This window comes from Cricetulus griseus, chromosome 6, assembly GCF_003668045.3.
Source record: "Cricetulus griseus strain 17A/GY chromosome 6, alternate assembly CriGri-PICRH-1.0, whole genome shotgun sequence".
Classification (NCBI taxonomy): domain Eukaryota; kingdom Metazoa; phylum Chordata; class Mammalia; order Rodentia; family Cricetidae; genus Cricetulus; species Cricetulus griseus.
Window position 1 is genome coordinate 140,353,952 of NC_048599.1, and position 22,896 is coordinate 140,376,847.

General features: G+C 44.5%; 1 protein-coding gene across 6 annotated transcripts in view; it reads left to right on the forward strand.

Annotated features, from left to right (window-relative positions):
- Positions 1–22,896, forward strand: part of Tsc1 (TSC complex subunit 1) — a 47,432-nt gene that overhangs the window by 19,546 nt on the left and 4,990 nt on the right. For 5 of the 6 annotated variants that reach the window (XM_027423071.2, XM_027423070.2, XM_035446182.1 and 2 more), the window contains 16 exons: positions 19–173; positions 548–621; positions 7,225–7,400; positions 8,693–8,808; positions 9,134–9,245; positions 9,550–9,668; positions 12,354–12,423; positions 12,863–12,967; positions 13,195–13,753; positions 15,182–15,225; positions 15,997–16,163; positions 17,076–17,258; positions 18,310–18,420; positions 19,039–19,161; positions 22,155–22,342; positions 22,418–22,579. In XM_027423071.2, the coding sequence (XP_027278872.1) occupies positions 19–173; positions 548–621; positions 7,225–7,400; positions 8,693–8,808; positions 9,134–9,245; positions 9,550–9,668; positions 12,354–12,423; positions 12,863–12,967; positions 13,195–13,753; positions 15,182–15,225; positions 15,997–16,163; positions 17,076–17,258; positions 18,310–18,420; positions 19,039–19,161; positions 22,155–22,342; positions 22,418–22,579 (2,464 nt within the window). The remainder of the gene's footprint in view (positions 1–18; positions 174–547; positions 622–7,224; positions 7,401–8,692; positions 8,809–9,133; positions 9,246–9,549; positions 9,669–12,353; positions 12,424–12,862; positions 12,968–13,194; positions 13,754–15,181; positions 15,226–15,996; positions 16,164–17,075; positions 17,259–18,309; positions 18,421–19,038; positions 19,162–22,154; positions 22,343–22,417; positions 22,580–22,896) is intronic. The other variant, XM_027423073.2, reaches the window with a different exon arrangement.

Genomic DNA, 22,896 nt, shown 5'->3' on the forward strand with positions numbered 1-22,896 from the left:
ACTGGTTTCTTTCCTTAGGCCATGTGACAGAAGTCTACCTTGTCCATCTCCATGCTAGTGTTTATGCCCTTTTTCATCGCCTTTATGGAATGTACCCTTGTAACTTTGTCTCCTTCCTGCGCTCGCACTACAGTATGAAGGAAAATGTGGAGACTTTTGAAGAAGTTGTCAAGGTGAGTTAAAAAACAACAGCTGCCCATCTATTCAATCCTTAGAGCTTCTTTTAGACAGGTACTTTTATAGCATTTGTATTATATGGCAAACAGGAAAATTTTGAGAAGAATCCTTGGCACTTCTACTTCAAACCAGGTAGCCACTATTTGTCTTTCTGATTCCCTAGTGAAGAGTTGCTATACTGTGCATTTCATATACATGGGAGCATGCAGTGTATGCTCTTTTGTGATTGGCTTCTCACTCTAATTTCAAGGTTCATCTGTGTTGTAACATGTATCAGTATTTCATCCCTTTTTGTTGTCAAATAATGTTCCATCATGTGGATTTGCCACACAACTTCACACCTATAATTTGTCAACCCAAACTCTTCTAGCCAATGATGGAGCATGTGCGAATTCATCCGGAATTAGTGACTGGATCCAAGGACCATGAACTGGACCCTCGAAGGTACAGAAACTAAAGTAGTGACAGAATTTTTGAGTCTCTTAAGAGATTGAAAGTGTGATCTACGGATACCTGTGGGAATACAGATGTTCCACTTGCAGAATGGGCTGGACATTTGCATCTAAAGCATAGTCCTCACAGAAAGATCCTGACTCTGTGAGTAGAGCAGAAGTGGTAGCAGCCAGTGCCTGTCCCTAGAAGCCCAGGAAGGCTTGCTTTTGGTAACTTGAGTGGTTTGGGAGGTTAATTGGGTAGCTGAAAACTAGGAGATTACAGAAAGGCCAGATTTGGAGTAATTAGCCACTTGGGTCCCTTTCTTCATGGACATTGCCAGGTGCCTGACACCCCCTACGGGCCCTGCAGGAATCCCTAGGTCTGTCCTGAGGAACTACTGAACCTGCTGAGTTGCATGAAGTACACTTCCTCCTGCCCATCAGGCAGATTTATGTTTCCCAGTGAGGGGATGGAAGCTTTTTTGGGGAAACTGAGCCACAGGTATTAATCTCTGGCATCTTAAAAAGACTAGCTTATGCCTGAAACCCTTACAAAGTCGTGCCTCTTCTGGTCTACTTCTGCCGTGCAGCCTCAGTCAGCTTAAAGCAATGTATAATAACACATAAACATGTAGCAGCCCCAGCCTGAGAAACAGAACATTCCAGTGTTCTGCCTGAGAAACTCTTCCTCCCTACTCCCTGTCTACCTCAGAGGCAGCTCTGCCTTGCCTTTATGTTCACTGTTTTCTCTGTAGTTTGCCATATATGTGGCTTGTTTGGAGTAGATTGATGTTAGATACAGGCTTGCAGAGGATGAGGGGAGGGGCATTGTCAACCTTGATGGTCCTGGCTTCACCTTCTTTAAGAGTGCTTTCCAGGCAGTCACTGCAGTGTCACAAGTGAAGCCTGGGAAGCATAGGCTTTCTCTGTCTGTGTCTGGCAAAGCTTCTCATGAGGGCTATTGTCAGATGTGCTGTCCTGGCTGCTCCAGCATTAGGGGTAGATCTCTGCAAAATCCTCCAAATGCTGATCTAGGGAGTGAGAGCTTCCTCAGTATGTAGTGAAGTCCAGTCCTTCCTACACTCCAGTGGGGGACATCAAAACCTGTTTTTCCTTTCTGTCCCTACTTCCTGCAGGCTTCCTTGTCATTGATGTTCAGCCTTGCCCCTTTAGTTATTCCCACTGTTACACGCTTTTTGCCTGGGTGTTCTCTTTAGTTTTCAGAGTGCTTTTCTTTAGTCACCTATCTTTGTCTCATAGATACAGTGTCTTTTTTATTTTCCCTGCACAGTCTGTTTCTTCTAAGCCCCCCTCCCCCGATTTCATTACTTGTTTTGATTTGTTCTTTTTAAGTCTTTGAGGCTTTTACAAAGCTTTAATGATTCTCCTGTGCTTGGGTGAGAAGACAAGAAAACTGGTTGTGAGCTTGGCTGTTTTATCTAGAACATTCTTGTGTGGATCTGAGCTTCGGAGGGAGATACCAACACTGGGATTATGCTCTTCTTTAGCTGGTCAGATTTTTAGAACATTCCTTATATCTCCAGGCTGGTGAGGATCTGGCTATTTCTGCAGAAGAGGTAGGTAAGGAGAGCTTGGTGGTTTGGACATTTAGATTGTGTAGTTTCTCATAACTTTCTAGCCTGGGATGCATTCATGTCCCCACCTCTTCTGCTGAAGCTTTGTTCTGGCCTGGCTTCACTTTCCTGGGGAGAATCCCCTTGCCAGGGAATAACCAGATTCCCAGTGAGGAACAGAGCTGCTTTCCAGGAACATAGAATTGGAAGGGATCTCAGGTGCTCCATGCTTCTCCAAAAGTTTCTGCCCCAGCTGCTTCAGGGTAGCTGTCTCTAGCTTCTTGCTTTTCACTTCCTCAGTTCCAGAAGATCTGGATGGACCCCTGAGAGTTGTGCAGTATAAACCAGCTGACTGGTGGCTTGAAGCTTTGGATTAGGGCTTTGTTTCTTGGGTTGGACAGGCCAGCTACTACCTGTCTACTGCTCTTCATATTTAGACACTTGTGCTTTCTATCTTCTTTCTTCCCTGTGCTTTGTATTTGAAAATAGGTCTTTATTGTAGATGGTGGAACTCCAGGAGATTGTACAGTTGGGTGAAATGTTCAGTCAGCCATATTAACTTGGGGGCCTTCCAGCAGCACATAGCACCTCAGGGCCCAGGGTTATGAACCATCTGGTTTTTAAGGAAGCTTTGTCTGCTGTGAGAGAGAAAGTGTGGTAAGGAAAGGGAGCCAGGAAAAACATTGAGAGAGAAGCCACAGAGCAGACAATTGTGTGTGGTTGTGTGGGGGCAGGTGACACAGTAAAGGGCTCTTGAAATTAAAACGAACTCCCAAATAAGCATGTCAGCAAAAGGAACTGGAGGTACAGCTGAGACGGGCTCATTTGAGCAGAGGACAAAAGCAGATGACTGAGAACAGCTTTAGAATGGTAGGCAGAGCCCAATAGCCAATAAAAAAAAATTGAAAGGAGAAGAGGACATTTTGATAGAAGAAGAACTTGTAAAAGAAATTTCCTGAAGTCAGAGCTTCTAGATTGAAGTTTATCTAATGCACAGATCAGTCAATTCGAAGGAATGCTGCCAAGCCTCAACTTTGTGAGATTTCAAAACACTAGAAGAATAAACCTCTCAGAAAGTGGAAAGATAAAAACAGCCAGACATTTAATAAGAACCAGAAGTCAGAATAGTATCAGCTTCTTTACTCCTTAAGAGGTTTTCAAGTTAGAGTTCTGTGGTGTGAGGCTCTTTTAGACAGGCCAGGACTCAGAGTTACCTCCCCACTTCCCCCACATCTCCAGCTGGCCAAGGGGGAATGTTCTACCAAAATGAGTCCAAGAATGTTGGGACTTGGTCAAAGAGGTATCAGAACAGTGGGCTGAGGAATGGCGCAGCTCCAGAAGGGAGCTGAGTGGGGTGAGGAGACTAAGTAACCCTTGTAGATTTTTCATTTCCTTATGTGAGAGAGACAGTGGACATCAATCCAGAGAGGTCAGGGTAGTTCAGTTAGTATTGGGCACTTCACGAACTGAGAAAAGGAAACAATGCCAGGCCATACCAAGTGAGAAATCATATCAGAGCCTCTCAGCTCTGCTGTGACTGATGGATGCTTACATAATCTTAATAATTTCTTAAGACAATTTTGGAAAAAAATGAAAATAGTTAACCCAAAGAGGAGGAGAAGGATGGATAGCAGTGATGCTGGTCCTTAGAGCAAGTTTATAAATGAGAAACATAGTACTTGTTAGTTCTTAGAGAGTTGGGGAAACAATTCAGCTGGCATAGCTGGAGGCAGCAGCCAGAGTAGTTGTCAAAGAGAACAGTGTGAGGCACCCTTAGCGTGGCACTGACTTGTTGATTCTCCCCATAGAGACCAGTTGGGCCTTGCCCTCTTAGTCTTCCTTTATCTTCTCTGACCTTGGGGTTGTAGGCTACGGGGACTGTAAGCTACCGTATTTCAGTGGCTCTTAGATGCCATCAAATGTACAACATACATACATTTTATGTAGGTCTGAGAAGAGAGATACCAAGTAAACAAGTGTACAGCTCTTAAGATTGTAGTTTGCACTTTCAGAGACATTAAAATACAAACAGTCTATTTAAGCCTGGTGTGTGGTGTATACCTTTACTTCCAGCACTGGGGAGGCAGAGGCAGGTGAATATCTGAGTTTGAGGCCAGTCTGGTCTACAGAGTGAGTTCCAGGACAGCCAGGGCTATTACGCAGAAAAATCCTGTCTCATAAAAACTAAAAGCAAGATTATTTTTAAAAAGGCTATTTAAGTGTCAAGAAAATACAATGCTGTTTTACTTGAACTAAAATAAAACATTTGGAGCCAGTGAAATGGCTCAGTGGCTAAAGGGACTTGAAGCTACATGGTGGAAGGAGAGAACTAACCCCCATAAGTTGTCCTCTGACCTCTTCAGGTACATGCTACTACACACAAAAGGATTGTAAAAATATTTAGCTGGATTCTTTCCCAGAATGTGCAGTACTCAGAGTTCAATCCCCAGCACCGCAAAAATAAACAAAACATCTAATGTAATATTTATTTACTTATTGTGTGTGTCTGTGTGTATATACATGCACATGTACATGCATGCGTGGACACGTGTGTGGCGGAGAGGACAGCTTATTGGAGTAATTTTCTCCTTCTACCTGTGTATAGATTCCAGGGTTTGAACATGAGCAGTCAGAATTGCCTCAGTTGTCTACCTGCTGAGTCATCTTGCCAGCTCATTCTTTCCCTCCCTTCTTTCCTTCCTTCCTTCTTTCCTTTAGGAATCTTATTTCCTTTACTAAAATTAATATTGTGCTTATGTATTTTTTTATAATTTATTTATTATGTATATAACATTCTGCTTCCATGTATATCTGCACACCAGAAGAGGGCACCAGATCTTATAATGGATGGTTGTGAGCCACCATGTGGTTGCTGGGAATTGAACTCAGGACCTCTGGAAGAGCAGTCAGCGCTTTTAACCTCTGAGCCATCTCTCCAACCCCCGTGCTTATATATCTTGACTCCTCAGTTAATCTCTTTCTAGTCATGTTGAGGGAAAGAGGACCCATATACATGTCTTTAGCAGTCATCACCTAAAGGACAATGCTTGAAATACTGGCCGCTCAGAGAAGCTGCTTTGTGCTCTGGCCATGTGCTACACACCTTCCTTTGTATTTAGTGCCACATTTTCAACACATGAGAATGAACAGGCATTCCATAAGTGTGTGCAGATCACATGTGTTGTTAGGGGAACCCACACAATGCTCTTAATGTTGTTGTCCTCCTCCCTGTAAATATGGACAGAGGACAGAGTCCTGTCAGGATGACCATGGACTTAAGAGCCACAGACGGTAAAGCTCTGTGTCTTAGAAGCAGGTTTATGCTTGGGCAGTGTGCACAGTCTAAGTGTTCTGCTGGTTTGGGGCCATTTGTAGAACATTTGGCAGATCCAAAAGAGAGAAAAGAAGAAACTAAGAGAGTGAATATTGCCTGTAAGTAACTCCAGGGTTTTGTGTTGCTGGAGATTAAGCACAGATCTTGTAGATGTTGGACTAGCATCTATGACAGAGCTACAATCCAACCTCTAGTTTGTATGTTTGTGGCGGGGGTGGGAGGCATGTGTATGTGGAGGTCAGAGGGCAACTTTTCAGGGGTCAGTTCTCTCTGTTTTGAGGCAGGGTCTCTGTTTCTGTCCCTGCAGTCCATTGGCATTGGAGCTTCTGGCTGATTCTTCTGTCTCTCTCTGCCATCTTGCTGTAGGACTGCTGGGATTACAGTTGAGTGCCACCACATCTGGCTTTTTATATGGGTACCAGGGACCAAATTCAGGTCTGTCAGGTTTACTTGAGGGGTAAATGCTTTTACCTGCTGAGTTATTTCCCAGCCCCTCTAGTTGTTTTAATTTCAGTACTTAATACTCTCAGTCTGTTTGTGGGCACTTATCAGAACAGCTTTATATTTTTCTCATTTAATATACTCTAAAGTGATGAGATGGCTCATTGGTTTTAAAGTGCCTGTTGCTAAGCCTGATGACCTGTTCACTCCGTAGGACTCACATGGTGGAAGGAAAGAACTGACTCCCACAAGCTGTCCTCCAATCTTCACATGTCTTGCTGTGGCATTCCTCTGCCCCCAAGTAAATAAATAAATGAAAAGGAAATCTTTTGAAAAGAAATTATATTCTAGTCGGGTGTATCCTAGCATTTGGGATTGCCACAAACTCAAGGACAGCCTGTGCTACAAAGTGAGTTTCAGGGGAGCTAGGATCACAGAATGAGACCCTGATTAAAAAAAAAAAAAAAAAAAACCCACGAAAGATAAAATTTAAAAAACCCAAGCAAAAAGATGGTGAGAGTCCTTCAGTATTTGAAAACATGATTTTTAAAATCAATGTTAGTAATGTGTATGGTTTACATACAATAAACAAAAGTTGTGTTAACTTTTGACATCAGTTGTGTCCACAGTAAAGGTTTCCATGGCCTGTGGCAGCCACTGATCTTTTGAAAGCCTGCTGCTCACAATGTTGTGCTGACCACTCTGCCTTATTCCTGTCAAAGCCATGTTGTGGCTCAGCATTGTGTCCTGTGTTTCTGTAGGATTAATTGGAGGTGTGTGGGCCTGAGCCTCACACTGCAGAAACTCTTTAACTTGGTTTACATGTCTTTCAGTCTTAATTGGTTGCATGGGGTCCAGGGATGTGTTAGAAGAACTTGTAGGCTTTGACTGGAGACCTCAGGTCAGCCCAGATGCTTAGTGCTTTCAGCTCCTCCCATTCCTTGATTGCCTTTGCTTCAAAGCAGACATTCCTGAGAGCTGTCTGTGTAGTATATGAGGCTATTCTTCATCTTTGTTGGTGACGTTTTTCTTTCAAACTAGTTACTATTAGTTTCATGAAGCCATTTTAACTAGGGGAGGTGGTTTGTTAGATGGATGGCTAGTTTTTATACTAGTACTATTCCTACTTGGATTGCCATGGTTGTGCATCATGTTTTGCTAATCACAGTCCAGTAGCTGGCACTGAGTCTGCCTCTTGAGGATTTAACTGATGTGGTTAGGTGGATTAGTGCATGCCTTTCTTGACTTGTGTTGCCTTTTCCAGGTGGAAGACATTAGAAACTCATGATGTTGTAATAGAGTGTGCCAAAATCTCTCTGGACCCTTCAGAAGCCTCGTATGAAGATGGCTATTCTGTGTCTCACCAGCTCTCTGCCTGCTTCCCTCACCGTTCAGCAGATGTCACCGCCAGCCCTTATGTGGACACACAGAATAGCTATGGTAAAAAGCAACTTTGATCCTCTCTTTTTGCACCTTCATCTCTGGAAAGCACTGTTTTTATTTTTGCTTTCAATCTCTTCCTAGAGTAAGACTTCTTTTACTGCCTATGGATTTCTCTCAGAATATTTTAAATTAGAGCTTACCTCTATTTTGTTTGAATTATTTTCTATCCTTTAAGTTTAACTGTTCTCAGTCCCTCATCTGATAATGTAGCATATCCCCAGACTAGTCCTCAGCACATAACACATTGAGGTCTTTGCTTACATCTGGTCTCTGTGTCATAAGAGACTCAGCTTATAATGGGGCCCCACAGACTGACATAGTCTGAGAGTCTGATCTTGGCTATAGCTGGAATGGAGGCTGCACATCAGGCTGTTAGGCATGGTGTACCTTTTAAATTATCCTAGAGTCAGACCTGCCTGAACTTTAACTTCCAAAGGGCATTTTCTAATGCATTTTTTGTTGGTTTGTTTTGTTTTTTTGTTTTTTGTTTTTTGAGACAGATTTTCTCTATAGCTTTGGAGACTGTCCTGTCCCTTTTTTTTTTTTTTTTTTTTTTGGTGTAGATTTTTAAAAATATATGCAGTGTTCTGCCTTGCATGTATGCCTACAGGCCAGAAGAGAGCACCAGATCTTATTACAGATGGTTGTGAGCCACCAAGTGGTTGCTGGAAATTGAACTTAGGACGTCTGGAAGAGCAGCCAGTGCTTTTAATCTCTGAGCATCTCTTCAACCCCTCCAAAGGGCATTTAAAGAATGCCCTTTAAAGGCCCTTTAAAATCTTTAAAGGCTGGATATGGTGGTACACACCTTTAATCTCAACACTCAGAAGGCAGAGGCAGTAGATCTCTTGAGTTCAAGGCCAGCCTGGTAACATAGCCAGTTCTAGAGCAGTCAGGGCTATACAGTGAAACCCTGTCTAAAAAAAAAAAAAAAAAAAAAAACCAACCCACAAGAATCTTTAAATGTTAGTTTATTTCCAGAGTTGTCCAAGCTTCTAGTGATTTTTTTGTTTGTTTATTTGTTAGTTTTTTGAGACAGGGTTTCTATGTGTATTCTTGGTTGTCCTGAAACTCGCTCTGTAGATCAGGCTGGCTTCAAACTTACAGAGATCCATCTGCCTCTGCCTCCTGAGTGCTGGGATTAAAAGCATGTGCCTCCAACTGCCTGGCTGCCCCTAGTGGTTTTAAATAGAGAATTGAGTATTTCAGATGGTCTAGAGGATTGTGGTTGTTTATCAGAATGACTCAGCACCCCATACTCACCCCTACCTCCTTCCCTTTCATTTCAGGGGGCACTACTTCCACCCCTTCCTCCACCTCTCGGCTGATGTTGTTCAGTCCAGCTGGGCAGCTACCTCAGAGTTTGAGTTCCCCATCAACACGGCTGTTACCTGAGCCGCTGCAAGTATGGTGCCACTCAGTGTGCCTTCCCCTCCTCTGCCTCCTGGTGAAATTGGGCCATTGGTCAGGATTTAGTATGTAGTGGGAAAATTGGGCACACTGAATTTCAGGAGGGTCCTTAAGGGCCCATGATAGGAGCAGAGAAAGCCATTGTTGCTATATGGGCAAATTGGAGTACAGACTCTTGAAATGTAATTTGTCTTGTAGTAAAGATTTTATAACATGCAGCTTGTAGCTAAAAAGGCCACATCTACACTGAACATTGCCTAGAAGTCTTGTGCAGGACACAGTGCTTACTTGCTGATTCTGATGTTGCTTATTGATTCTAGGCTACTCACTGGAGCCCATCTATGGTCTGTGGTATGACCACTCCGCCTACATCTCCTGGAAATGTCCCACCTGAGTTGTCACATCCCTACAGTAAAGCCTTTAGTACCACTGGTATGTAGGTCTTAGTTTGACTTGATTGGTTGGTTTGGGCCTGTGTTTTGTGACAGAGGAACTCATAGTGACTTTGGGAGCATTTGGCAGTAATAAATTTGTTTTTGAAGCTTAATGTAAGCTTCTGGGCTTCTTCAGATTAAATAAAGTAAAGAGATAGAAAGACAGATAGGTGCTGAGGCTGATCCGAATTCCAAAAAGTTAACTGGACAGCTGTATTTGTAGCCATAGCAGTGTTGAGGAAACAATGACCTTTCTGATATTTGGCTCAGCCTTTATATGTACTGTCCTTGTCTCTGAGCAGGTGGAAAAGGAACTCCTTTGGGAACCCCAGCAACCTCTCCTCCTCCAGCCCTGCCCTGTCCCCCAGATGACTGTGTGCATGGGCCATCCTCCCAGGCCACAGCCACACCCCCCAGGAAGGTGAGTGGCAGGCCAGATATACCAGTGCACATCCCACCTTGTAAAGCCTAATTATGCCAAGTACCATCCTGACCCCAAATGGGATGGAATTGAATCATAATAACTGAAAATAGGTGTCATCGGTTCTCAAGGCATGACCTGCCAACCCTAGGACCCTGAAGCCTTTCAGGCTCAATGGGTTAGGCCTGCTTTCAATTCAACATTGATGGCTGTGTGCTCTTCCTATGGCATTGATATAGTATAGACAGTAGTAAGATGCTGACACCTTGGGCTGGAGAGATGGCTCAGAGATTAAGAGCACTGACTGCTCTTCCAGAGGTCCTGAGTTCAATTCCCAGCAACCACGTGGTGGCTCTCAACCATCTGTTATGAGATCTGGTGCCCTCTTCTGGTGTGCAGATATACATGGAAGCAGAATGTTGTATACATAATAAATAAATAAAATCTTTAAAAAAAAAAAAAAAAGATGCTGACCCCTTAACACAGACCAAGTTAGAGACCAGACCTCAAGGTGCTCTTTCAGCTTAGAAATAGGAGGTGGGGAGGGGGATACTCCACTCTGAGAAGCAGAAATGATGAGTTTTCATTAAATCCGGGCCTTGAAATTATATACATACCCTTTGGGAATGTAGCTGGGTATTGTGGCACACATTTAATCCAGGCTCCAGGGACTGAGGCAGGAGGATTGTGAATTCAAGGCCAGTGTAGATGCAGTGAGTCTCTGTCTCAAAAGAGCCAGAAAATGAACAAAATAAGAAATATACTCAGAGCATGTTTTATTCCACACTGTAGCTGTTTGAGTTGGAACTGAACTAGCTGCTTTTTTTTCCTGTGGAATATGATTTGTCTGAAAGATAAGTGACTGGCAGATTGTTTATTCAGACCTGGACATTTAGCAGGAAATTTCTTTTTAGTTGACTTTTTTTTTTTTTTTTTTCAGATTCAGTACAGGCTAATGGATTTCATTATGACATTTTCATACTTATATGATTTTGCTCATATTTTCTTCTTTCCCTACCTGTGACAGTTTCTTAAATGATGAACCAAGTCTGTCACTTCAAGGTAAACAGCTGACAATGATTAATAGTTAATAATAAAATCCAACTTGCAAGTGAAAATAGGTCATTAAAAAATTTGTGCCTAGGGCTTGGCATGGTGACGCACACTTTTAGTCCCAGCAGTCTGGAGGCAGAGGCAGGTGGATCCCTGTGAGTTCAAGGCCAGCCTGGTCTACGTAGCAGGTTCTAGGTTATCCAATGCTACATAGATCCTGTCTCCAAAAAACAAACAACTTAGCCAGGCACGGTGGTACACACCTTTAATCCCAACAGAGGAAGGTCAATCTCTTGAGTTTGACATCAGCTCGGTTTACATAGTGAGTTCCAGGATAGCCAGGGCAACCCAGGAAAACACTTTCCAAAAACAAAAACTAAAATATTGTACTACCATCAATGCTATTTGTGCAAGCTCTGAAGATCTGAGCTCAGGTTCCAGTACCTATGTAAAAAAAAAAAAAAAAAAAAAAAAACACACACACTTAAAAAAAACAGGTGTTGCTGAGCAAGCCTGTGTCCCCAAGCCCTGCTGTTAGAGGCAGGAGGACCACTGGGGGTTGCTGACTACCATCCCAGCTCAGTGAGAGGCCCTGTCTCAAGGGAATATAGCAGAGAGTGATAATGCAGGCCTCTGGCTTCTGTGAGCATATGCACATGTACACACAAAGAATAAATATACAGTATGAAGCATTTGTGTGTTTTCAGATTCTACACTGTAACTATGTTTTGAAACCATAAGATGAAATATACATTTTACTTTTGCATATCTGTAAGGGCCCCCATTTTCTTCATATGTTTCAGACAAAGTAACACAGAGAAAAATTTCAAGAGTAGAATGTAGGCAAATTCAACTGGTTTTGTTCTATGTAGCTATTGTCTTAGAAAATGCATTTTGTAAGCTGGGCGGTGGTGATGGTGGTGGTGGCGGCGGCGGCGCACACCTTTAGTCCCAGCACTCAGGAGGCAGAGGCAGGTGGATCTCTGTGAGTTTGAGACCAGTCTGGTCTACAAGAGCTAGTTCTAGGACAGCCTCCAAAGCCACAGAGAAACCCTGTCTTAACCCCCCCCCCCAAAACAAAAACAAACAAAAAGAAAATGCATTTTGTTTCATAAAAGAATGCCATATGCATTAACATGACATTAGTGTATTATTTGAAATTAATAACTTCCCTTTAATTTCTGTCTTAATTTCAGATTAAATACTTTGGTAAATTTAACCATGCAGATAGAAACTCCTGAGACTGATACACTCTAGCAGGTGCACAAGCACACACATATAGATATGTAGGTAGGTAGGTAACTTATTTCATGTGTATGTGTGTTTGTGTGCCTGGTGTCCATAGAAGCCAGAAGCCAGAAAAAAAGCATTAGAGACTTACTTATAATTCAGGGAGTAGGGTTACAGATGGTTGTGAGCTGTCATGTGGGTTCTGGGAATTGAACCTGGGTCCTCTGAAAGAAGAGCCAGTGCTCTTAGCCACCAAGCCATCCTTCCATCTTTAATTCTTAACTTTCTTCATATTCTAAAGGGATTTTGAAGTCAAGTAGTTCACTGGACTAACCTTTAAACTCCATTTACTGTATGCCACAGAACATGCCCACCATTTTCACTGTGTGCTTCTATTTTCAGGAAGAAAGAGCAGATTCCTCGAGGCCTTACCTGCAGAGACAGCAGTATCTTCTAAATGACCGAGGACTAGGTAAACTCCCTGGGTAATGATGGATCTGGCTTATCTCTTTGCAGTGAGTTCTATAGTTTCAAAGCTAAGCTAGGTGGAGAGAGGGTGGTCTCGAGTAGCACTGACGCCGACTCTTAGAGACACACACAATACCAGTATTAGAAAGTTGTTAAGCTACTCCCTGAAGTGTGTCTGCTTTAATAAGCAAGTCAAACTAGGTGATTTTATCTATTATTAGAGACATTATTACCTGTCGGGTGCCATGTCAATGGCCTGAGAATTGTATTTTTTGTGGGGTTAGGTTTGGAACCTTTGTAAATGATGCATAAGTTCTCTGTCTTTTGTAGTGCTCCCAACTTTGCTCATCTGGAAGAACTGTTGTACATGTGTATGCAGTGTGGCAGCTTTGTGCTTGCAGGGGTTAGCCAGTTTGACCTGAGTTGTCTCTGTCTCTCTGCAGAGGATCCACCTGCAAGCAAAGGTTCTGTTACTCTGGGGAATCTGCCGGATTTCTTAGGTGACCTGGCTTCTGAGGAAGATAGCATTGAGAAAGATAAGGAAGAAGGTAAAGTGTGTGGGTTGCTACAAGATGATGAAAGTGTCCACTTCTGTCTCAGAACTGGGCTCTAGACTTAAAACTCATGAGCTTTCTTGGCTTTATGTGTTGGTTAGTGTTCTAGCGTATACAAGGAAAGGATTGCCTGCTTTAATTCCCCTGTAGTACACAAACCCAAGCCCATTTGCTTGGATGAGTGTTTACAGGGTTCCCTTGTTTCCCCACCCTCATTTCAGCTGCAATATCCAAAGAGCTTTCTGAGATCACCACTGCAGAGGCGGATCCTGTAGTTCCTCGAGGGGGCTTTGACTCTCCCTTCTACCGGGACAGTCTCTCTAGTTCTCAGCGGAAGACTCATTCAGCAGCCTCTGGGACTCAGGGCTCCAGCGTGAACCCTGAGCCTTTGCACTCCTCCCTGGACAAGCATGGGCCTGACACACCAAAGCAAGCCTTTACTCCTATAGACCCACCCTCTGGCAGTGCTGATGCCAGTCCCGCTGGGGACAGGGATCGCCAGACTTCTCTGGAAACCAGTATCCTCACTCCCAGCCCTTGCAAAATTCCACCTCAGAGGGGAGTGAGCTTTGGAAGTGGGCAGCCTCCCCCATATGATCATCTCTTTGAGGTGGCCTTGCCAAAGACTGCCTGTCACTTTGTCAGCAAGAAGACTGAGGAGCTGTTGAAGAAAGTGAAAGGAACCCCTGATGAAGACTGTGTGCCCTCTACCTCCCCAATGGAAGTACTGGACAGACTGATAGAACAGGGAGCAGACGCGCACAGCAAGGAGCTGAGCAAGTAAGCCTGGGCCCTGTTGTTGTTTCTAGACAGCACAGGACCACAAGGGCAGTGCAGGACTACCCCTTTCCACCTGTACCTGAGGCAACTGGTTCTCTTATGTTTTCTTAGATGTCCTTGTATTCGATTGCTTTTCCATGTCTAGAGCACCGGCACTTGTGTTTGGATGATCTGTGAGATAGATGGTGTCCACTTGTAAATAACTCTTCAGTACCATTTTGTGCCTCTTTTCTGTGTGGATGCTCCAGTGGGTATTTGCACATTTGTTCTCTAAAAAGAATTTGTTCTGAATGAGGCCATAATAGCTCAGAGTTAAGTAGCACTCATCTCAGTATGTCCTCCAGTTAGAGGTTTGTTTTCTCTTATGCTTTTGGTGAAAGCTGAGATTATAAGCATTCTGTACAGGTTCAGGTAGCTAGATGCTCCACAGAGCACATGGGCTGCTTAAGAGCTGAGGCAGCTTCCAGTCTTTTTTTTTTTTTTTTTTTTTTTAAACCCTGTTTGAGGATTCCAGGGAAAGCGCAAGAATTACCAGGCTAAGTTGGGTTTGACCCTTTTGCCCCTGGTTCCTGGGAAATGTTAGTTTATTCTTTTGTTTGTTTTGAGACATTGTCTCACTATGAAGTCCAGGCTAGTCTGGGATTCATGATATTCCTACCATGGTCTCCCAAAGCTGAGATTATAAGGTTGTACCACTACACCTGGCTAGTTTTTGCCTTTCTTCTATATAAAACCCTAAGGTGGAATTTGAAAAGAATATTTAAAGCTTCACATCTAAAATGAAATTTGGTGTTTTAGAGAGTCAGGTAAATATCATCTTAACAGGGTGACAGTAGCTTGTTCAAGGAGAGAGCAACTCTGTGTCTGCATGAAGAGAGGTGGGGGTAGAGCTCCATGTTTTCCCGCAAAGGGTGGTTGGACAGCAGATCTTATGACACAGCCACTAAGCCAAGGAGCTCAATGCTAGGGCTGAAATTTAGGTATACACAATGGACTACCTACCCCTTCCCAGACACCAAGACTCCCTTCTAGATCAGCTGAAGACTTGGAATATGAGAGTTCTCTTAAGTCACTGCATATTCTAACTACAAAGGTGTGAGCTAACCTTGCTACAGCACAAAGTCCATTTTGGGGTGGGGCTGAGGATGTAGCTCAGTTGGTAGAGTGCTTGCCTAGCATTCATAAAGCCCTTCATTTGATCACCAGCACCATATAAAATGGGGCATGGTGGCCCATGCCTACAGTCCTAGCACTTGGGAGATGAAGGCAAGAAGATCAGAAGTTCAGCATCATCCTTGGGTACATAGCAAGTTCAAAGCCAGCCTGGGATGCATGAGACTTTCTCAAAACACCATCGACAACAACAAAAAGTCCAGATTTCATGTTTTCTAGGTCAGATCAGTAACTTATTATAAAATCTTTTCCTAGGTTGTCCTTACCCAGCAAATCTGTTGACTGGACCCACTTTGGAGGTAAAGTTGTTGCTTCAGCACACATCCAGCCCCACTCATCCCCTTTCTGCCCTCAGGAAAGGGCTCCCTTTGGCTCCTGCTCCAGTTAGCTACCTGCTTGGCAAGAGGATCCCAAGTGTTGCTGAGTCAGTGTTTCATATTTTTAACGAGTGTCAAGTACTATGGACTTGGGAGTTCAGTGAAAAAGTGAGCACCAGGTTTCCCTAGAAAAAATCTACTTGGTGGGAATGTTCTGGGAAGTCTCCTGGGAAGCATAGCAGTGAGGGACCAATGGCAGAGGGAAAGGAGTCAGAAATACCTTCATGATCAGGTTTCCTGCCTCAGGGGGCCCTCCGCTGGTACCACCTTTGGATGCTTTAAAGGGAAGGCAAGTAGAAGATTCTTCCATCTCTTAAGAATGGTGGTGCTGGGAACTCACACACTTGACTGGGTGGTGTCAGAATTGTATGTACACATGTGTGGAGACAGGGTCTCTCACTGGCCTAGAGCTTGCTAATGTACCAAGATTTGCTGGCTAGTGAACTCCAAGGGTCTGCCTGTCTTTGCTTCCCCAGTGCTGGGATTACAGGCACAAACTCCCATGCCTAAGTCTTTTTTCATGGGTTTTGCATATCAAACAAGGCCCCCATGCTTGCACAGCAAGCACTTCATGGACTGAGCTGTCTTCCAAGACCCCAAGAATTACCTTTCTTAAGTAAGGCACATGGGAGGCCCTTGATGGAGCTGTGTGTAAAAGACCTTTCTGCCACGTTCCCTCTGCTTTAAAATCAGGCTCTCCTCCCTCAGATGAGATCCGAACCCTCCGAGACCAGTTGCTTTTACTGCACAACCAGCTGCTGTATGAGCGGTTCAAGCGGCAGCAGCACGCCCTCAGGAACAGAAGGCTGCTACGCAAGGTGATCAGAGCAGCGGCTCTGGAGGAGCACAATGCAGCAATGGTGAGCAGGCAGGGGGTATCTGTCCACATTAGGCCTTATAGAGAGCAGATGCCAAAGAAAAGGGCAGCCTTTGTTAGTCCCAGCTCTGCTCTAATGGCTGAGGGCAAGCTGCTTAGCCTGTGAGGTACAAGTGTGCTCAGCTGGATCTCAGAACTTTTCTCAAGCTCTCATGAGAACAAGTGATTTTTTTTTTTTTTTTTTTTTTTTTTTTGTGACTACTTGGCATTGGCCATGAATGTGAAGAGCCAACATTTTATTTTTCCTGCTGATAAGCTGTTTCATGCCACAGAACTGAAGGTATTTGATGTCATGGATATAAAGACCTGAGCTTTTTGGGGTTTTTGTTTGTTTTGGTTATCTTGGGAGGGTTGTTTGTTTGAGATAGGGTCTTCCATATAGCCCTGAAACTGGAACTCGCTCTGTAGACCAGGCTGGCCTTGAACTCATGAGATCGACCTGCTTCTGCCTCCTGAGTGCTGGGATTAAAGGTGTGTGCCACCACACCTGGCTTTCCTTAAGCCTTTTGATGCTTCTTTTCCCATTCTATAGACAACAAATGATAGTGACGGTCTGCGTTTTACCCTGTGGTGTTAAATCCTACCAGTGAACATTTGCCCTTTGCCTCGTCCTGTGATGGTCAGGACCCAGTATTTTGGAGTACTGTATATTCAGGGTCTTCCTCAGCTGGTGGCTAGGACTTCAGCAAGTATCAGAAGCATGGTGTTTAAGGAAAGGTCCGTGTGTTCATATGGAGTTTAGAAAACTTTGACAGTAGAGAAGCACCAGGCCCATAAATGTATGATTAAAATTCCAGGGAAGTGTGTGACTGTCCATGTTGGTGATGTGTGAAGCTTGAGTGTCAGTGCCTGTGTTGGGTAGCACCTAAAATGATGCTGTCTCTGCCTTTGCTAGAAAGATCAGTTGAAGTTACAGGAGAAAGACATCCAGATGTGGAAGTTGAGTCTGGAGAAAGAACAAGACCGGTACAGTCAGCTTCAGGACCAGCATGACACCATGGTGACCCAACTGCACAGCCAGATTCGACAGCTGCAGCATGACCGGGAAGAATTCTACAACCAGAGCCAGGAGTTACAGGTATCAGCTGTGTGCCAGGTGGGCGACAGGAGAAGGCATGGCATCTCTATGTCCTGTCACTTTACTCAGCTTACCTGAGATGAATACTTTGCTCTCCAAAATGACAACTGTATTTCATGTTGGATAGATCTTAACTGAGGACAGACGTTTCCCAGCTTTCGTGGTTCATTATTCCCTTAGTATCCCCACCACCCTGGAGCTAAAAGAAACTGGTAACTGTTCCTCTAAGCCAATGGTTCTCAACCTGTGGGTCATGACCATGGGAACATTCCTATTTCCAATGGCCTTAGGAACTGAGACACCACTCAGTAGCAAAATTACAGTTATGAAGTAACAATGAAAATAAATTTATGGCTGGTGATTCCTAAGACCATCAGAAATATGTGTTTTTGATGGTCATGACCCACAAGTTGAGAACTGCTGCTCTAAGCAGTTTTGAACACTCATTGAGATTGATTCCTTCTGATATAGTAGCTGTTTGGAAACAACACACCTACATTTAAAATATTTTAAACTTCATTTTTAAATAGGCATGATTGATAAGGTCATGTGACTGTGTTGACCCCTGCACAATGTTTCAGTCCTGGAATCAGTAGACAGTGACATCCTCATTTCCTTTCTGTATTATCATACTGCTTTTTTTTTTTTTTTCTTTTTTTAACATAAGCCACTAAAAGCCCAATTTTGCCAGGCAATATCCACAGGCATGTGGCATGTCTCTACCAATCAATTGGTAGTTCCCATGATGTCCCACAGATGTCACTATGGTCCCTTCAAAGAGTGTAAAGTCTGGGCCACATTTCTTTGTGGTGCCTGGCCTGGGACATGTAGTTTGGGAGCTGTAAGGATCGGTCTTTGTTTTTGTTTTTGTTTTTCCCTTTTCTTTTTTACCCTTATCTTAAGAAGTAAAAGACTTGGAATCTCTCCTTTAAAATTGAAAAGTCAAATACTGATGGACAAGAGAGCAGTTAAGGAACAGAGCACCCCCAGCTCTGTCTGTGGCTGTGCCCATAGGTGCTCTTATAACCTCACGGGCAACTCTCTTTGGTAGACAAAGCTGGAGGACTGCAGGAACATGATTGCGGAGCTACGGGTGGAGCTGAAGAAGGCCAACAACAAGGTGTGCCACACTGAGCTGCTGCTCAGCCAAGTTTCTCAGAAGGTAAGACAGGACCCCACCTGCTGACTCTTGCTTCAGGTCAGACAGATGTATTACTCGTATGTCTGTGTTGGTGCTCCAGCAGGGAACATTTCTACTCAGGAAACATTTGGCAACATCTGGAGACACTGGTGCTCCTGGCAGTGAGTTGGTAGGGTCATGGGAACTGCCAAATGCATGGACCCCCCCAGTGCAGATAGCCCTTACAACAAAAGTATCTACTGGGGCCAGGCACATCCCACAGAGCTCTGTAATACCTTATTTATGAAGTATAAACAGTTTGTTAAGGCTTTTGAGCTGTGACTCCCCATAGGGATTCAATGAAATCTATGTGTCATGTATCCAAAAATAGGTGAGTTCACTGGGGCTGTGTCCCGCGGCTGTGTCTGTAACAGTGTTCTTGGGCTAGCTGCAATGAGATATATCCATGTTGCTTCTGTGCAGAGCACAACCCAAGTGTGTTTTTGCTGCCCTTGGTGCTTTCTTCTCCACTAGCCCTAGACTCAGTGGGAATGGTTTATTCTACCCTGCATTGCACTGTGCTCCTCCATAGTCCCTGCCACTGTCTGCTGGCTAGTTTTGCCATGCTGAACTTACATTTTCTCACTTCCATCTGGACAGCTCTCCAATAGTGAGTCGGTGCAGCAGCAGATGGAGTTCTTGAATAGGCAGCTCCTGGTGCTTGGAGAGGTCAATGAGCTGTACTTGGAGCAGCTACAGAGCAAGCATCCTGACACCACCAAGGTATGTGGCCAGGGCACAGAGAGGCACAAAACTGTACTGTCTGGCTATTCTGAAGAGCAGCCAGGCCCAGGCACACAGCACAGTCTAGCCATTGGAGAGCATGAAGTGGGCATGTACTTTGCAGGGTTTCCAGGGTACATACTCAGGTACTACTCTCATCACTGTGACAAAAGTCCTGAAAAAGAAACTGAAGCAAGGAGGGATTTATTGTCTCACAGTTTGAGGGTCTAGTCCATCTTGGCAGGAAGGCTTGGTGGTAGCAGTGTGAGGCATCTGGTCATATTGTGTCCACAGTCAAGAAGCAGAGAGATTGGTGCTTATCTGACTTTCTCCTTTTTATTCATTCTGGGACCCAGCCTATGGGATGATACTGCTCATATTTAAACTTGGTCCTACCACTTAAGTTAACCTAGTCTAGATTAGTCTCTTCTAGATAGGCCTAGAGGTTTGTTTCCATGGTGATTCACATCCTATAAGTCACCAAGACTGGCCATCACACAGTGAAAGCATGAGATGTGACTGCTACAGAGCAGGAGGGAGGGGAAAGATGGGGGCAGCCAGCTCTGTCTAACACACCTTTCGGGGCCTAGGGTGTGTGAAGGGTGCTATGCCCCAGCACCCATGCTGTTTTGTTTCCTTTTCTTTGTGACTCTGGTCCTGCCATGTTCATTCAGTCCTGGTGTCAACATTAAGGCCAGTTAGTGTTTGCCAGTGTGCTGAGACAGATGTCCATGTCACACTGTACCGTCAGCCTTGGGTGGTGTTAGTAAAGGAGCTGAAGTGGAATTTCAAGAGTGTGCTCTGATGTTCTGACACTGCTCCTCCATAAGAGCCTCTAGCACCCTTGAGTCAAAGCTCTCTGAAATGTCATCTATGGTCTCCAAGTGTTGCCTCAGAACTGAGGAGAAAAATTCATGGTAGAGTTGCTTCTTTCTTCTTGGTTCTTCTCAGCCTCCAGTTCAAACTCTGGAGGATGTCAAAAGTGAAACTGTCTAGACTCCAACTCTGAATTACTCTGGAAGCAGAATAGTTTCAAGAGAATGTGGGGAACAGACCCAATGATCCACCCCTAAAGAGCTTGCTGAGGCATATTGGTTTTTTGAGATAGGGTCTGCCTATGTAGCTTTGACTGCCCTGAAACTCTCTACATAAACCAGCTTTGAACTCACAGAGACCCACTTATCTTAACCTCCCATGTGTGGTTGCTGCTAAAACAACTGTTTGATGCCTCCACAGAGGTGACGCAGAGCAGGACGGACTTCTCTTGTTTGGACTCTGAGACGGACAGCTGCCATGTTCCCTCTTGAGAGCTATTTCACAGTTATGAATTGGGAAGCTCACTTGTTAGGTGGGATGCCTTTTGTTGTACATCACAAAACAAAACTTAGCAATATAGAGTTTTATGGCCGGAACTGACAGAAATTCCTGACACGGGTGATTTCCAAGTTGGTCAGGGTGGCAGTTTGGGACCACAAAGAGGAAGCCAGGCTCTTTTCCCTCTTCCCTCTGTTATCTTAGCCTGTTAGCCTTGTCCTCCAGCTAGCTACACTGTTGTGCCAGTTGCCCCAAGTTCAGCCCTCATAGGCCAACCGCATGGTGTTCCCAGGAAGAGGCAAGTGTCCCTTCCTACAGGTGGGTGTCTCTCAGTGAGAACAACCTTTCTCACAAACTTCTGCACACTTCCTACCTTATTTCCTTTTCTGTTAGGTTTGAGTGGTGCTGTGAGGGCCTTGATCAGGCTATGATCTGCCTCTTGGTGGGGTTCTGTGTCACTGTTGTTCAGGCCCATGGAGGAGGTACAGGCATCTAGCAGTCTATGAGGGTTACTGAGATGCCCAGGGCTTGCTTTCTTAATTCCTTGTGTGAATGTCCATAAGTAAGCACAGGTGTCAGTATTGCTGGGCAGGGTTGGTTCTAGGGCCCTGCAAGTCTCCAGATGGTTAGTTCCTCATAAGAAGATGGTATGGTGTTGGCCAGAATCCTCTCATCCTGTAACCTAGGTCACATACATATGCCTATTGTAAGGTCAGCACTTTATAGGTAGCTGTTAAAATGGTATTATTCAAGAATAATGACAAGAACCCAGCATGGCATACTCAGTCCACACAGTGAACATGTTGAATTTTGGCTGGTGGGGTCTGTAGCTGCCTCTGTTACAGAAGTCAGCTGTGTTGTTACCTGGAGCTATTCAACGCAGCTGCAATGCCCACGTTTTCAGCCATTTCTGCCTTCTGCATTCTGGAAATGTCTGATTTACTAGTCAGCATTGAGGCTTGGTGCCTTACAGTGAGGTCACCTCCTTGTAACTTAACAGCTTAGGGTCTTTTTGGAAAAACTGTGTGTGTGTGTGTGTGTGTGAGTGTGTGTGTGTGTGAGTGTTTGTGTGTGTGTGTGTGTGTGTGTGTGTGTGTGTGTGTGTAATACATCTTTTGGGGCACATCAGTCTATACTTAGTATGGATTTGTCAATGCAGGCAGGCCATCTGGGTGACTTGGCTGATAAATTGGCAGGTACTCAGCCTGAAAATGCTGCTTCTTGTGAATATTCTCTTTATGTCACCATCTCAGCTGATAGTGGAAGAGGAAGGGTAAAAAGAAGGCAAATGGCTACTGCCATTCACCTGTGCAAAGAGGCTTATTGGATGCATTGTGACAAACATGATCCTGTGGGCAATGGTCCACTTTTGTGTGTTTTTACTGGTTCTGAATGTAGCCCACAGAGTAAATATATACTTTCTCTCACAGAGCCCTGACATTAGTTCTAAGGGTACTTATGGTTCTTGTCTTTTGTGAACATGCTGTGCAACATGACTTTCCGTGTTTCACATGGTTTCCTTAGGGATAGACATCAAAAATGCCCAGATGGCCTACTTGCCAGGAAGCAATCCTCACTCAGTTGGGTCAGGACACTAAGTGCCTCTCAGTGTTGAGGACACTTCTTGTGAGTTACATTGCACAGTTGTCTGTAAGTACTGACTCCAGACCTTTTTATAGGAAGTAGAAATGATGAAGACTGCCTATCGGAAAGAACTAGAAAAAAACAGAAGCCACCTTCTCCAGCAGAACCAGAGGCTGGATGCCTCACAGAGGCGAGTATTGGAACTGGAATCTCTTCTGGCTAAGAAAGACCACCTTCTCCTAGAACAGAAGAAGTACCTTGAGGATGTCAAGAGCCAGGCGAGGTGACTCACAGGAAGTGTGGGGGTGTGGGAGGGGTGAGGCCCCTCCCATGTTCTGAACCAAGCCCTGTCTTTTAGTGGACAGCTGCTGGCTGCAGAGAGCAGGTATGAGGCTCAGAGGAAGATAACCCGGGTGTTGGAACTGGAGATCCTAGACTTGTATGGCAGGTTGGAGAAAGATGGCCGCCTACGGAAACTAGAAGAGGACAAAGCAGAAACAGCAGAAGCAGCGGAAGAAAGGTAAGAGCGGCTACACCAGTTCTCTATGGAATGCTGTGCTCGAGGTGCCACAGCCAGCCAGGCAGTATGGTGGCCTGTGGAGAGGCAGTGGCAAGCAGCTGAGCTGCTCCCCTCTGCTCAGTCCTTTCCAGAGAGCCATCCTATTGTCTCTTGGCCACACTTGATTATCTGCCTTTACCATTGCAGTCTGTAGTCCAGCATAACCCCAGCTGTTACTCAGCCCTACGGGACACTCTTGTTTGTGTCTGCTGTTACAAACAGAGCCGGGGAGCTGCAAGGATGGCTCAGTGGTTAAAAGCACTGGCTGTTCTTGCAAG